This window comes from Felis catus, chromosome C1 (genome assembly GCF_018350175.1).
Source record: "Felis catus isolate Fca126 chromosome C1, F.catus_Fca126_mat1.0, whole genome shotgun sequence".
Classification (NCBI taxonomy): Eukaryota; Metazoa; Chordata; class Mammalia; order Carnivora; family Felidae; genus Felis; species Felis catus.
In genome coordinates, this window is record NC_058375.1 from 40,542,439 (window position 1) to 40,558,268 (window position 15,830).

At 35.0% G+C, this 15,830-nt stretch overlaps 1 protein-coding gene across 3 annotated transcripts in view; it reads right to left on the reverse strand.

Annotated features, from left to right (window-relative positions):
• Nucleotides 1–15,830, reverse strand: part of FAF1 (Fas associated factor 1) — a 520,342-nt gene that overhangs the window by 262,983 nt on the left and 241,529 nt on the right. For all 3 annotated transcript variants that reach the window (XM_023258678.2, XM_019836981.3, XM_019836980.3), the window contains one exon: nt 4,113–4,218. In XM_023258678.2, the coding sequence (XP_023114446.1) occupies nt 4,113–4,218 (106 nt within the window). The remainder of the gene's footprint in view (nt 1–4,112; nt 4,219–15,830) is intronic.

A 15,830-nucleotide genomic window follows, 5' to 3' on the forward strand; every position in this document is an offset into this window, starting at 1 on the left:
TTGCAGAATCAGACTAGCCTCATGATTTCACAATTATTTAGTAAGGATTATTTTTAAGGACTAGTATGATTTATGTATTTAGTTCACTTCTCATTGCTAATTCAAACCTGGCTTCATTTGACAATCACTAGTATTAGTAGTGAAATGTTTTACTCTTCTATGCAAGATATATCTTTATAGGTTGTCAATTTTTCCATTTCATTTCCCTTAAGAACTAAATCAACATTAATAAGAACAGTGCGAATTCTAGGGTAAAGTGAAACTTGGAAGAGGATTTAAATAATTCTAAAAGCTATTCATCATGCTTCTTGCTATAACAGATAATACTCCATGATTCCATACCAAAAATACTTAGGTTTCTTATCATTGTTATTCTGGGTCATGTGTGTATTCCTTAAGTTTGTATGACATCTGCAAAGAAAAGTGTATATTTTGCCTAATAGAAGCTTTTGCAATAGTAATATGGACAACAAAGAATTAGTTTCCAAGAAAAGTTGGCTTGATTTCAGGGACTTCATATCCTTTTCCACACCTGGGTTTAGGATTTGCAGTAGGCAAATTGATCTTTTTCCTTTAATTTAACCAATCCCAAGTGCATTTGTAATCACAGATTTTAACAGTATTAGAAAGTCGTATTACTACAATCAATATAATGAACTGTTTAAAAATCTGAATTCTCAGTGAAGAAAATGCATTAAAATTAGGTAAGCTTGTTTGAATCTTCAAAGAAATTCACTGTTTTAAAGTGTGACAAGTAGCTACTTCAGGACCCAAAAAGGTGGAAAGAAAGACTGTCACAAAGTTACTGTCATATTATCTGATAATTTGTTAAATGGAAAAAAGAGAAAGGATTTTTAGGCTTACAACTACTTCCAACTTTCCAGTCTGACCGTTTTATGCTATCAATGTCTTTTCCTCAAGTAGAAGGATAATGTAAATGGAATGATTTGTAAAGAGATTAAAAAAAAAAACCCAATATCTAACTAGCCTAAATTAAAATCTAGAGCACCCGAAGGACATAAGTCATGCATTGTGAAGCAAGAGAACACAGAGCCAGAATGAACAAACACTTGCACAACTATCGGTTTATCACCACTAAGTTGCATGAACATATGGTCACTGAAGAGTTTATTTGAAATTCAAACTACATCTAAGTTCTATTTTCTAATTCAGTATTTTAAAAAATGTATTTTGTCTAATTAAAAGTTGAATTCATAGGACCTTTTCAACCCAATTTCATTTAATAGAAATTTCTCTCTGGGACAAAAATATTACAAAAGCTTTCTCTTGTATATGCAAAGCTTTCAAAATTTAAAAATATCAAAAAAATGGGCTTTTTTTCCCCCACCTATAGCAAAAATAAAATACTCCTACACTGGAAAAAAAATCAGGTGGTTTTTTCTTCCTTTCCCTCACATATTGGTCAAAATTCATTCTAGGAAGTATTAAACAACACTGAAAAGAAACTGATGACAGAAATTAATTTATAATTTAGGATGTATGGCATCACTAAGCTTCTACATTCATAGCAAAAATTCTAACATTTCTAGTACTACAAAAATTCTAACATTTCTAGTACTACAAAATCATACTGACATTATATTTTTACTGTGTTGCAAACTGACTTTTAATCATACAACAAAAAAAGCCACATATTTAAGTGTCACTCTGGGTTGCATGGCTGTAGCATAAAAGCATCTATTCTTTCCCAACTACCTCCCTGCCCCCCAAGTATTCCACAAGTTGAAGAAGAAAAGTCTTAGGACTAGACCTACAGAGTGTGATCCCAGGCCTAGAGAGTGTTATCCATATTCATTTTCTAAGTTGTACAGAATAAAAGACCCTACATGTACCTGTCTACTCATAAAAGGCAACTGATATTAGAAACTTCATTTATTTTGTCCTGGCACCTAGCATTTCAAAATCTTATTTTAAATAAACTTAAAAAAAGAAAAAAGAAAAAGAGGAAACCAAACTCTTACAAAGAAATACGTTAAGAATATCTGTCTTTGCAAAAATATTTCTAGGACATTTTTCATTTAGAAAATGGTATGAAAAGGTTTACTGTTTTCAAGTCCTTGAGGCTTAAAATATATTTGATAATCTAAATTGCAGGCAATGGAGAACAGTTTCAGCCAACTGTGGCGCACAATGGCACATTTACAGAATTTTAAATATTTCTTTTAATAATTGATGTAGTCATTTTGAATCATTCTGCATAGGATATCAGGTGTGAGCAGATTGCATTAACGCTGCTTAAACATTTCAACTTGTCAGTATGGCCAACTCGATTTCGGAAATATTTGCAGTATTTTCCCATCGAAACAGTAATAAAGGCAAAATAAATATATGCCACTACTTTATAATCACCGAACATTAATGAATATTTTATGTCTTTTTAAATCTCCCTGTTTAATTTAAAAGGGTGAAATTAAGTCTCCTCCTTGCAATATGCCAATTATCTGTAAATCAAACAATAACTTGGCCATTATGCTCCTTTTTGTTAATATAAGAGAAGCTAATTTGAAAACACTGAATGGCATTTTTAGACTATCAGTTTAATAGTCCTTCCTGCCCTCTTGTGGGAGAAAATTGAAACACACTCAAACTATAGAAACTGGAAATGTTTAAAAAAAAAAGTTAAAATTTTGGCTATAAAAATTTCAGTCAGAAAGGAAAATAAAGAAGTGTATATTTTTCCATCATGCATTATACTAGTCTTCAATTTAAAAAAGTAAATCAGAATGAAATTTACTTCATATTATTTTTGCTTTTCTTGATTAAAATGGAGTTACTTGTTGGAAACTAAATTTCCTTATTTAATTACATCCAATACATAACTTAAATTTTACCACCATAAAGTTACCAGAATAAATTCTGCAATATAGCCATAGTTAAACATTATTTTTAATGTAAAAGCAACAATGATTCTCCAAGGAATTAAAAGTTTCAATTTAGAAACTAGAACACCCATTGTAGACGTTAAGAATGAAATGGCAGTTAATATGTTTAAACCCTGGGGAAAAAATCAAATTCAAGCTTATGATTCAAAGTATGGGCGGAGAAAAATTTACTAGTCAACCAACTATTCAAGTGATAAAGAAAATAAACTTCAAACAGTGATTTATTTATGGCAAATTCAGAAGTTGAAATTCATTGACAAAACATCAAAAAAGGAAACCATTAATAGTCTAACCATTGCTAAAACAATTCATATATGTCTGAAAAATGACTAGGTGAAAACAACTCATTCTTTCATTATGACATTAGTAATTATTTTAACCAATGTAGTCCAAGAAAAAAATTATGAAATAATCCAAGATTAAACATAATTCTCTTTATAAAAATATTAGTAGACAAATGATTGTTGTCTTAACAACTAACAAGAGGTAATGTGTTATAACTGTCATTTCAATGTTTCTAAACACAAGTCCTGTCAAACCCTTGAATATTTTTCCCCCCATGGAGATAAATTACTGGCTTTCAAGTGGGTGGGGCCACAGGCAAGAAGGTACCTTTTCTCTCTTGGGGGCGGTTCTTTTTTGAAACAGTGGCCCTGGTTGGCCACATTGAAGAAAATATTAACACTATAAATAGACTCTTCTCAGATATTCTGAGCTAAATGACTGACAGTCTCCAACAGCATTTCACGAATACTGTCCAACATTGGGATTGAGCTACTTAAGCAAAGCTTTCTCAAATTCCTTTTGGAAAAAGCCATGTTGTAAATAATGTATTTGAAAGCAACCTTTCAAATAAAGTATAATCATGTTCGAAAATGCATGTTGTCCACAATTTCCAAATTAATATTTTAAATCATTACTATAAAACCATAAAATGCATTATGTAATAACAATGAGTTATTTCTAAGCAAGGTTTTAAGTTGACTATTTTAAGAGTTATCAAGAGCTCTCATTTATAACATCTATCTTTCTAGGTCAAGTCATTTAATAAAACTACAGTAATCATTGATGCTCCAGTTAATTAAAATTAAGAACCCAATAATGAAACATAAAGAGAGTTTCCAACTAGAACAGATAAGCCCTCTTTAACAGGGTCAACATTAGCTATAATGAGCTACCTTTATTCCTTAGCTGTGAGACATAACTCACCTCTTGAATAGTACTGCTTCCTGAGAAGTTCAGGTTGTACTCCCGCTGGACTTCTCGGTGGGTGATGATCAGCATGAAGTTTTGATTTAATGACTCCTGCAGGGCACTGAAAGGGTTGAAAGAAAAACAAGGAACTCTGAGATGAACATGTTCTAGCTTGCTTTACAGCTAGCTGCAAAAACCCCAGGAGTACCATAACCTCCACACAGGCATGTCCGGGCCCAATGTTATCATCTCTTCAGCTCCTAAAGGCAAGAGAGCATGCTGAGAACAACCAAGGGGAGCTAACCTGTTAACTCCTTCTCTACCAAAGTGTTTTTAAACTTCAATTCTAAACACTTTGCATACATAAGAATTTTCTAGAAGTCATAGGCTATTGTCTACATATGTATTTCCTCCAAGAGAACCAAATTTTTCAATTATGTCAAATTCCAAATATAATACTAAAATGTATACTCAAATGCTCTGGTTCAAATCCAAGTGAAACAGCTGTTTTAGAAGAACAGAAATATAAAATACTGTTTATACTCATGAATGTTGTGTAAGAATAGAAATATGGTTTCAGTCAAAATTCAGAAGATACTGACTGAAAACTACAGAATTTTAATTGTTATCCCCATATTCCTTCAAAATATCTGTGATTTCACTTAGGACTCAGAAATATACAGAATTTAGACACTGGGAGAATTCAGAGCAACATTAACCAAAATGTTAGAAATGTATCAGAACTATGAAGAGTAAATGAAATTAACCACCTAAGACAAGAAATATAAGTCATGGTTCTATTTGTTTATGACAATTTTAAGAAGCACTGTTAACACTCCAGAAAATAAAAATCTGTCACCATTATGTATGAATAATCTATACTGGCAGCCTCAGGTATAACTGTGCCAGACTGGTGGAGGTGGGAAGATAATTTGGGTGTGCTACACAGTTCTGGCCTTTATTATTCTTTCTTTGCTAATCTGTAACTATATGATAAACATACATTCAACAGAAGATTAGGATTAGGCAGTTAATCTCTGTCCCACTGTCTCCCATAGAGTTCCCAGGTTAATTACAGACTAAAAATACCTAGGAAACACCAATATATAGCATAAAATATTACTGATCAAAATCAAAGGAAATAATACCTAACTAAAATAGAGTTTCTTTAGGCAGGAACCTTTGTCACTGTATCCTTAGCACTTAAGCATAATGCCTGCCACACTATAAATATGTATTAAATAATGAATAAATGGTGAATTTCCAGAAGGCAAGAGTCTTACTCATCTTTGTGTCTCACAAAGCAATGTTACTTTCTGGAAAACTACTATAGGTATTAAGATTTTGATTAATTTATTTATCAACATTAACTCAATGCCTTACATTATTCCATGTGCTAAGAATATCAACCCAAATAATACACAGGTCCTGTCCATAAAAGACTTCACAATCTGAGAAGGTAGACAAATATATAAACAGCCAGAGTATAATGCAATAGGTACAACTGAGAAATTGAAAAAAGTATAATGAAAACATGGAAGGAAGTGCTCAATTCTGTCTCTGTGAAAGAGGGAAATGGTTAAGGAAAGCTTTAGAGGAGAAGAAAAATATAAGTTGAAATATGCTGGATAAGTAGGACCCCTGTGTTTATCATTTGGAAGACAAGAAATTTTTGCTTCATCTGGGAAAGAGAGAAGGGTGGCATTTTTTAGACAAGGAAATAATAAGTGGCAGAACGTAGTAAGTTTATTCACTCAGTTAACAAATATTTATTGAGTACCTACCTATGTTTATGACATTGTTCTAGATGCTAGGGGTTCAGCAGTGAACAAAAAAACAAACAAACACGATCCCTGCTTTCATGAGACTTACATTCCAGTAAAGGATACAAACAATAAATAAATGAGTAAGCAATTTTAGAGAATACTAAGTGCCATGAAGTAATAAAATAGGATTACAATTAAAAAGGTAACAGAGGGACAGCGTGAAGGGAATTATTTTCAACAGAACAGTTGGGGAAGGCATCTCTGAGGAAGTGCCATTTAAGTTGAAGCGGTTATGATAAGAAAGAGATAGCAGTAGTCTGATCATGTAGGTCCTTGCAGACCATAGTAAAGAACTTGATATTTATAGTAATTGCACGGGAAAACCACTGGAGGTTTTAAACAGGGAAATAGTTAAGAGCTGACTTACATTTACATGTATACAATATTATTCTGGCTGTTCAGGCTACAGTGAGGAAACAGTAAGGCAGGGAGAGCTAGAAGAGTTAGGAGGCTAGCCCTGGTAAGAAGTGGTGGTGACTTGGACTAGGGCAGTAGAGGCAAAGATGCTAAAGAGTTGTCAGGTTCAGATATCTTTCAGAGGTAGAAGCCAGACAAATTACGGATGGAATGAAAGAAAAACATAACCTCAAATTTCTGGCCTAAGCAAATGGAAGGACAGAATTGGATTTAACAAGGAAAACTGGGGTGGGAACATATTGGTTGGGGAAATTGAGAATGAAGGTTTGGACATGTTAAGATGCCTATTAGACATCCAAAAAGAGATACCATGTACAGCTATACAGAGGTGAAGGTCAAGGAAGACAGCTCAGAGCAGGACAGTTGACGGCGTATAGACAGTATTTAGATTTTGTGGGCAAAAGAAATAATCTAGAGAAATAGTTTGCTTAGAAAAGGAGAGAGGCCAGGATGGAGCACCAGGCATTCCAATCATTTGAAATCAAGCATAGGAGGAGGAGTCAGAGTAAAGGAGATTGATAAGTGGTCAGTGAGATAAGAGAAAGACCAAGAAAGTCTAGTATAAGGGAGTCAAAAAAAGTGTTTCAATTAGGAAGGGCATGAGCAATTACACCAACTGATGCTGAGATGTTAAGTACAATAAGGTCAGAAAAAGGACAACATTCAGGAAAAAGCTCATTATGACCACAGCGAAGGGTGTGTGAAAGGCATGCAATGTGGTTCAAACAGAGGTTGGGTTAATTGTTCAATTATCTGCATGCTAAATGAATTTGGGGTCAAAAGTGGCAAGTAATGAAAAGCCTATTTGGAGTTCAAGGCCTTTCATAGGTAGACTGACTTCACAACTATTCTTCAAAATTTGGCTTTTGCTCTAGAGATTAGCTAACTTCTCATGTCAGAAACATCACACCATACTCAATTCAATCTCTGTTCATGTTATTCTCATCCTCCTTCACAACCACCCTACCAATACTGCAGCTTTCAGACCACCTTATGACGTACCATTTTTATTTATTATTGACCTCCTTTTCTCCCAATTCCTTTATCATATACTGTATTTAATATTATAGCATATTTTGTACAGTTTGATTTGTTTCATGTGTGGAAGTCCTCAATTGAAAACTACAAGTCTTTTAAAGATAGGTATCTTATTACTCATCAGTATTTCCCTTGGCAACTAGCATAATAAAAAGTGATTCAACTGAATCCTATAAACATTTAAGGAGTAGTTAGTTCTGCATATTCTGAACTGCATATAAAGAACTACTAACTGTCATTTTTTTTTGAGACATTCACTCAGATAGTCATTCACAGATTGTCATTCACTATCTATGAAGTGCCATTTTATTCACAAAATTGTGGTTCAAAAAGGTCAAGTAATTGCCCAAGGTCATGTAGCCACAAAAAGATGAAACCCAGTTTCTAAATTATATTTAATTCTATGTCCTTTACACATCAGTATCCTATCTCCCAAATGGCTAGGCTGCTTTGGGGATACAAAGATGATTAAGACTCCTGCCTGCTAGGAGTTCACAATTCATTCATTCCTTCTATAATTATTTGATTCCTATTATTTTCATTTATTCATTCAGAGAGAGTGTGAGTGAGGAGGGAGGGAGGGAGGGAGGGTAGGGGAAAGGGAAAGAGAGAGAGAGAGAGAGAGAGAGAGAGAGAGAGAGAGAGAGAGAGAGAGAATCTTAAGTGGGCTCCACACTAAGCATGGAGCCTGATATGGGGTTCAATCTCACTACTGTGAGACCATATCCTGAGTGGAAATCAAGAGCTGGAAGCTCAACTGACTGAGCCACCCACTTGTCCCCTTATTATTGGTTATAGTCAAGATAGACTACTCATAGAATTTAAAACAGATGCGAGGATTGTGAAGAAAGGAAACAGTACTTTGAAGTAATACGAAGAAGAATGGATAGTAATTGGACACGTAGATATGGAGGGTGACTATAGGCTAGTTTGAGCAGAGATGGAGATTGGAGAACATAAGGAAAAGTGCAGAAAGCAATAAGGAAGAAGTATAAGGGGATGTGATGAAGGGTTTGTGAAAAAGAAAACTTCAAAAAATTAAACACGACCATTATGGAGGTTTCAAATGCCAGGCTAAGGAGCTCAGAATTCCAGAAGTCTTGATTATTATATAGATCCTCCTTTATCTTTACATATGGATCTACACATGTCTAATACTTTTAGTGCTTGCCTTTATGCAATTCTTTAGATATGTCTCTTGATCTTGACTGGCAGACCTGTGCAGTAATTTTGCAAAAGGTTTGTTAAGACCAGCACTGACTCAGACTACTTTAGAAGAACATCACTTTAGTGTAGTTCTACAATTCCTGGATAGTCCCGGGGCAAGGTAACTAGGCAAGAAAAAATACTTATAGGTTTAAACTGCTCAAGAGTCACAGAGCTAGATTTGAATCCTTGGCTCCACTACTTGCTAGTTGTTTGACTTTGAAATGTCAATCATACATTCTTTCAACGTATTTGCTGAATGTCCACCACATACAAGGCCCTATTTTAGGCACTTAATTACTCTGTAAATTCTGTTTCCTCTTTAGGAAAAGGAGAATAATCCTTCATAGAACTGTGAATATTAAATTTTAGAAAGCCAAGTGGAAATTTTTATTGCATATAAGTTTTAAGGTGCCCTGTTATATAACTTAGTGAAATCAGACCACTTTTTTTTTTAGCTGTTTTATTTTTATTTTGAGAGAGTAAGCAGATTCATGGGAGGGAAGTAGCAGGGGAGGGACAGAGAAAGAGGGAGAGAGAGAAGCCCAAGCAGGCTCCAAGCTGTCAGCACAGAACCCAATGAGGGGCTTGATCTCAGGAACTGTGAGATCATGACCTGAGGCAAAACTAACAGTTGGCCCCTTAACCAACTGAGCCACCCAGGCATCCTGAAAACAGAACACTTTTGAGGGGTATTCATACTCTGAAATCTTACAATGACAGTGAAACATTAATAAAAGGATCTATGGTGTTTTTTAGTAGCATGTTTTAGTTCCATTCCTCTGCAGGAGTTCATAGAGGATAAAACTTTTTTTTTTTTCAACGTTTATTTATTTTTGGGAGAGAGACAGAGCATGAATGGGGGAGGGGCAGAGAGAGAGGGAGACACAGAATCGGAAACAGGCTCCAGGCTCTGAGCCATCAGCCCAGAGCCCGACGCGGGGCTCGAACTCACAGACTGCAAGATCGTGACCTGGCTGAAGTCGGATGCTCAACCGACTGCGCCACCCAGGCGCCCCGAGGATAAAACTTTTTTTGATGCATTGAATGTAATTTTATACTAGGCCTAATGTTATCTAGACTCCCTCACAGTGTTCTTTTTTTACACAGGTCTTGTTTGGTGTTGATATACCACATTCATATTCTTGTGAGAATGGTTTGTCTGGAGGAGTAAGCTAAAGATATTATTTGTGACCTCGGACTCCAGCCTCACTCATTCACTTAGCCATTAACAATGATAGCTAGCCTTTAATGAGTGCTACTATGCGTCAGGCATCAAGAAATTCATGTCAACTTTATGACGTTATGATTATCATTTTCCATTTCACAGATGACAAAACTGATGTTAAGTTACTTGCTTAAAGACACACACAAAATAAGAAGCAGCCACCCAAGTCTAACCCTTAGGATTTGTTCTCCAGGTACTGAGAAAGGGAACCCAGTAAGATCACAGGTCTACCTTCACTGAGTTTATTGAGAGATGGGAAGATAAGTAAACTTACAATTCACATATGGTACTGTTTGCTAAGAATGCTAATACCACTTCTCCTAAGGTGCTATGGAAATAAGGAGGAAGAATACCTAAATTTAACCACAGAGGCTTTCCACAGAATCTGGCATGTGAACTGAGTAAATTTTGTTTCTTGGTTTTCTGAGGTTTTTTGGCGGGGAGCGGGGGTGAATTGAAATGGGGGTGAAAGCTGTAAAGAATTTACTGTGGTGACTGGTATAATTGGCAAAGACTTTATTGCTACAATATTATCTAGACACAGATTCTAGCTGCTACTTAGCAGAATGATATGAGTCCTCATAGCTATTGCATCTAGGAGCAATTTTTTAACAGTGTCTTCTAATGGTTGATTAGGATAGCTAGCCTCAGTTAATCTACCTTCAGGCAGTCTTTTACCTTCAAAATGCAGTCATTCATGCTATGTAACTTTTAACCTTTATAATAACTCTAAGGACTACTGCCAACCAAAGTGGGTGGGTGAGAAATAACATGAAATGATTTTTTTAATGGCATGTTTTCACTTCAATTAGAGGGAGAAGGAAAGGTATAAGCAAATGTACAACCTTCAATTTTAACCCAAAGCAAGAAATGGTTTCGATAGAATATATATGCTATTCTCACTGTAAGGTATTTAATTTTTGATTCTTCATCATGATTTTCCTTTCAGTTAGAATATTTGCATTTACCAACAAGAAGATTTTGTTTCTACAAAAGATAAGAGCTGTTAAAACTTGCCACTGCTCTACCCTCAGAGAGTGAAATTAATGTTTAAATTGTAATAAGAATCACATAGATTATTCCCAAGCTTTAAGCTAGTGACTATTTGTAAAAAATACAATACACTACAATATAATACAATGAACATTCACATTTTTAAGCAATTAATAGACCAAGGGCTAGATATTTTCATATATACCATCTCATAATTCTCCTAGCTAGTTTCTTCATTTTAAAATTGGGGGAGCAGGGGGTGGCACCTGGGTGGCTCAGTTGGTTAAGCAGCCAACTTCAGCTCAGGTCATGATCTCATAGTTCGTGGAGCCCCGTGTCAGGCTCTGTGCTGACAGCTCAGGGCCTGGAGCCTGCTTCGGATTCTGTACATGTCTCTCTCTCTGTCCCTTCCCTACTTGCCACTCCCTCTCTCTCTCTCTCAAAAATAAACATTAAAAAATAAAATAAAATAAAATAAAATAAAATAAAATAAAATAAAATAAAATAAAATAAAATAAAATAAAATAAAATAAAATAAAATAAAATAAAATAAAATAAAATAAAATAGAGGGGGGAATGATACAAGAGAGGGAATGGAAGGAAGGAAGGAAGGGAACAAACTACACCCTTAAAATTCTCAATGTTATAGCTAAGCATCAATATTTAAGCCATCAACACAATTCCAGCAATAGTTCCAGTAGAACATCCCGCTCTGCTTTCCTTTTTGTCCACAAGTTTTACACTTACAGTGCCATTTCATTAGTAGAATGTCCACCTCTGCCTGGGGAGATCCTATTCCAATTTAACTATGAACATTTATCAGAAATCAAGAGGCCATCTATAAAATATCTGCCTTCTAGTAAGTACCAATTTCCCTTTAATTCACTGGCTTAATACATTTTATATTGCCCTCCAGTTTTAAGTTTGTTTATTTTTTGAGAGAGAGAGGGTGCACGTGCGAGCAGGGGGAAGGGCAGAGAGGAGAGAGAATAATCCCAAGCAGGCTCCATGCTTTCAGTGCAGATCCCAAGCCAGGGGCTCAAACCACAAACCACGAGATCATGACCTGAGCTGAAATCAAGAGTCAGACGCTTAACTGACTGAGCCACCCGGGCACCTTCTCCAGTTTTTTAATAAGGAGAAAATAATGTATAGCAAATCTTAACACAAAAGCCCCAGTAAGTAAATTTGAAACTACATACATTTTTATACATGTGGGCATAAAAAACCATCAATTATTAGCCTCTATGGATCAAGTACTGATAAAAGCAACAGCATTAAGAAATAAATGTAACGGGTGCCTAGGTGGCTCAGTTGGTTATGCGTCTGACTTCGGCTCGGGTCATGATCTCACGGCTCATGAGTTTGAGCCCCACGTCGGGCTCTGTGCTCACAGCACAGAGCCTGGAGCCTGCTTCAGATTCTGTGTCTCCCTCTCTCTCTACCCCTCCCTCACTCTCTCTCTCTCAAAAATAAACATTAAAAGAAATTTTTTTAAAAAAGAAATAAATGTTAACAGTCTACTGTCTTGACTGAGTTCATTTCACACTGAAAGAGCACTTTAGAGATCCTCTTTCTGCAGAAAGCACATGGCTATTTAATATGTATAATGCAGTGATTTTTCAAGGTTAGCTTAATGCTGCATTATGGTAGTGAAACAATCCTTTGATCATCATGTAGCTATATACCTGTTGTTAATTCCTGATTAATAAGAAGAGGAATGGCTGGGGTGCCTGGGTAGCTCAGTAGGTCAAGCGTCAACTCTTGATTTCTGCTCGGGTCATGATCCCATGGTTCTTGTGGGTTTGAGAACTGCATGGGAGATCTGCACTGTCACTGCCTGGGATTCTCTGTCTCCCTCTCTCTCTCTCTGCCCTCCCCGGCTTGTGCACACACTCTCTCTCACAAAATAAATAAATAAACATTTAAATAGAAGACGAGGTATGGCTTTCTTCCTGCCAAATAGCAGCAGGCCTATTTTATAGGGTAGCACAGTAGCGGGCAGGGTATCTTGCATCCAGAATATGACAGTAATTTAAGAATTTCCTTTCCAGCAATTTCTTAAATCAAGAATTCCCTCTTAAAGTCTTCAGTGGGCAGATTTGGGCAGCCTATACCCTAGCCTTCCTATTAAAATAGTTAACAGTTCTAAGAGAAACATTGTTATAAAGTATAAATCCATCAAGATTAAACAACCAAACTAGGAAACACAACAAATTCAGATTTAGGTTTCAGGGCTCTTATGGGCTGAATGTTTGCGTCCCTTTGGAATTCACAAGCTGAACGCCTAATCCCCAATGTGATGGAATTTGGAGGTAGGGCCTTTAGAAGGTTAAATTTAGCTAAATCATGAAGGCGGCGCCCATTATGGGATTAGTGTCCTTAACAGAAGAGGAAGAGAGACCAGAGCTTTTTCTCTCTCTGCCACGTGAGGACACAGCAAGAAGGCAACCATTTGCAAGCCAAGAAGAGGGCTTTCACCAGGAACCAAATCTACCAGTACCTTCCTTGATCTTGAACTTCCCAGCCTTCATAACTGTGAGAAATAAATGTCTGTTGTGTAAGCCACCCACTCTATGGTATTTTATGATAGCATCCTGAGTTAACTAATGTAATAAGGGCTTTTAGAGCTTTTGTATTCACAGCACCATGTAAACAGCTGCTATCAGTTGAACACAAGCTTCTAAATGTATAAATATATAAATATATACACCTCCAAATTAAAACCTCACTCATTGAAATCCATGGTAGAAAACAATATGCTTTTGTCAAAACTCCTATAACTGGGAGAAACTTAAGAATTGTACATTTTTGGCTGAGGTATGGGCAAAATGGGTGAAAGGGAGTAGGAGATAAAGGCTTCCAGTTATGGAATGAATAAGTCACAGAAATAAAAAGCACCATATAAGGAATATAGTCAATGATATTGCAATAGCATTGTATGGTGACAGATCATAGCTACACTTGTGAACACAGCATAACGTATAAACTTGTGGAATCACTATGTTGTACACTTGAAACTAATGTAATATTGTGTGTCAACTACACTCAAAAAATTTTAATTGTTAATAAATTTGCAAAAAACAATTGTATGTTATTGTATGTAAATTTGATCTCTATAGAAAAATGTAAACCATATAAATAAACTCTTGAACAATCTGATAGCTACCATTTTGCAATTGGATGGGCCCCTTATTTTTATCTTCACAAATACAACAGACCTTTTAGTCAATGTAAATGGAAACCATGGATTTGTTGACACATCATGTTCACTGACACATATGGTTTGTTGACAGTGAAATCATACTTCTCAAAATAATGCTGTATATGTAGTTACAATAAGTAAAGTATTAACACCAATATAAAGATTAAAATATTTCCTGTTTCATTCCTGCTGTGTGTATATGCTGTTTATTTTCTTGTAGTGGATATTTTAAACAAAACTATCAGTACAAAGTACAGACTTAGAGGTAGACATACTTTTTAAATATGTACTTTAAAAAGTACAGACATACTTTTTAAATATGACCCGAATCTGAAGCAAAAACAGTAATTTTTTTCAAATTACTTTATTAGAAAAAATGCAGATAATATACTTCAAATGTGCTACTGAATTTTTCATTAATACTTCATAATTTATATCTTCCCAAAAGGCCCTACAAAATGTTCTCTTTTTTGTTTCTGGGAATATTTTATGATCTACAGTGATCTTTATATCCTTTCAGATACATCAAGATTTTAAATTAAAAAGCATCACACATGGCAATTTAAATTTCCATTCTAAACTTACAGAGTCATATGAGCTCTTGTCAACAAAAGACCAAATTTACTATAATTATGGATTATTTACACTAAAACAAAATAAGAAATCAATATGTAAATGTAATGTTTGTTGTAGCTAATGCAGCCAGCAATGACAGATTAGGTTCAAATAGCAATCAGTTTGAAAATCTGGCACATATGTAAATGAGCTAGGGACTTGATGTTTACATTTGACTGTATTTTATTCAGGATTTTTAAATTGTCTCAGGAAGAGCATAAAAATAAAATGTTAATCTTTCCACTATAAATACAACTTGAGCCCTTATCATAACTGAAACTAGGTTTTGCTCCTGTCCAGCTAAACTAACATATGATACTAATAATTCTGAGCTGCAGATTACATCATTCTTAATTAACACTCTGCTACAGTTGTTAACATCCTCCAAGACACCATGTTATCATCACCACAAGTTCTGTAACAATCTTAAAACCACGTTTAACGAAGGTTGGCCTCTTACCCTGCAGCTACTTTTAATTGCTTTCTTTGCTGGCAATTAAATATGTCTAGATAAACAAACATTTGGTTTCACATAATTCTTAATAACATTTTTCATGATAATTTCAAGTTCAGGTGTCTTTATAATTACTGTTTATCAATATAGTGATATATTGGATTCAGCAAAATGTATTAACCAAAGTACGTAAGATGAATCAAAATGTGGTAATTAGTGGTGATAGTGATATATTGTGATCCATCAAGTAGTTTATAGCAAAACTGTCAAAAAATAATTCCATCCATGTAGACAAAATGTGAAGAAAACAAAAAAAAATTACATTTACAGATATAGTGATTTTTGTTTCATGAATTATGACCAAGTTTCTGACTGTTCATTAAATCAACTATAGAGAATACCTGCAATTCTTTTTCAAAGTGTGATGTTAACAAGCTAATATCTGTGGTCACTGACCTATCAATAGGCAGTAAACCGAATAAATGGGTTTGGTACATCAATCCAATTAGATGTGTTGTGAACTCCATCAATGCTTTAATTGGAGAAAAGTTTCTTCTTTCATCCAGAATGCATGACTTCAGGGAAATGTCCTTTTATTAAAATAAGCTACTTTTTAGTAACCCCCTTATTAAATTTTGAAACATTTACTAACCCAATACTTTCTAATGTCACTTTTACAAATTCTAATACTCACTAGAATTAAATTTAAGTTGAACAGCAGTCACAATAATGTACCTGAAGTGCCGCTTAT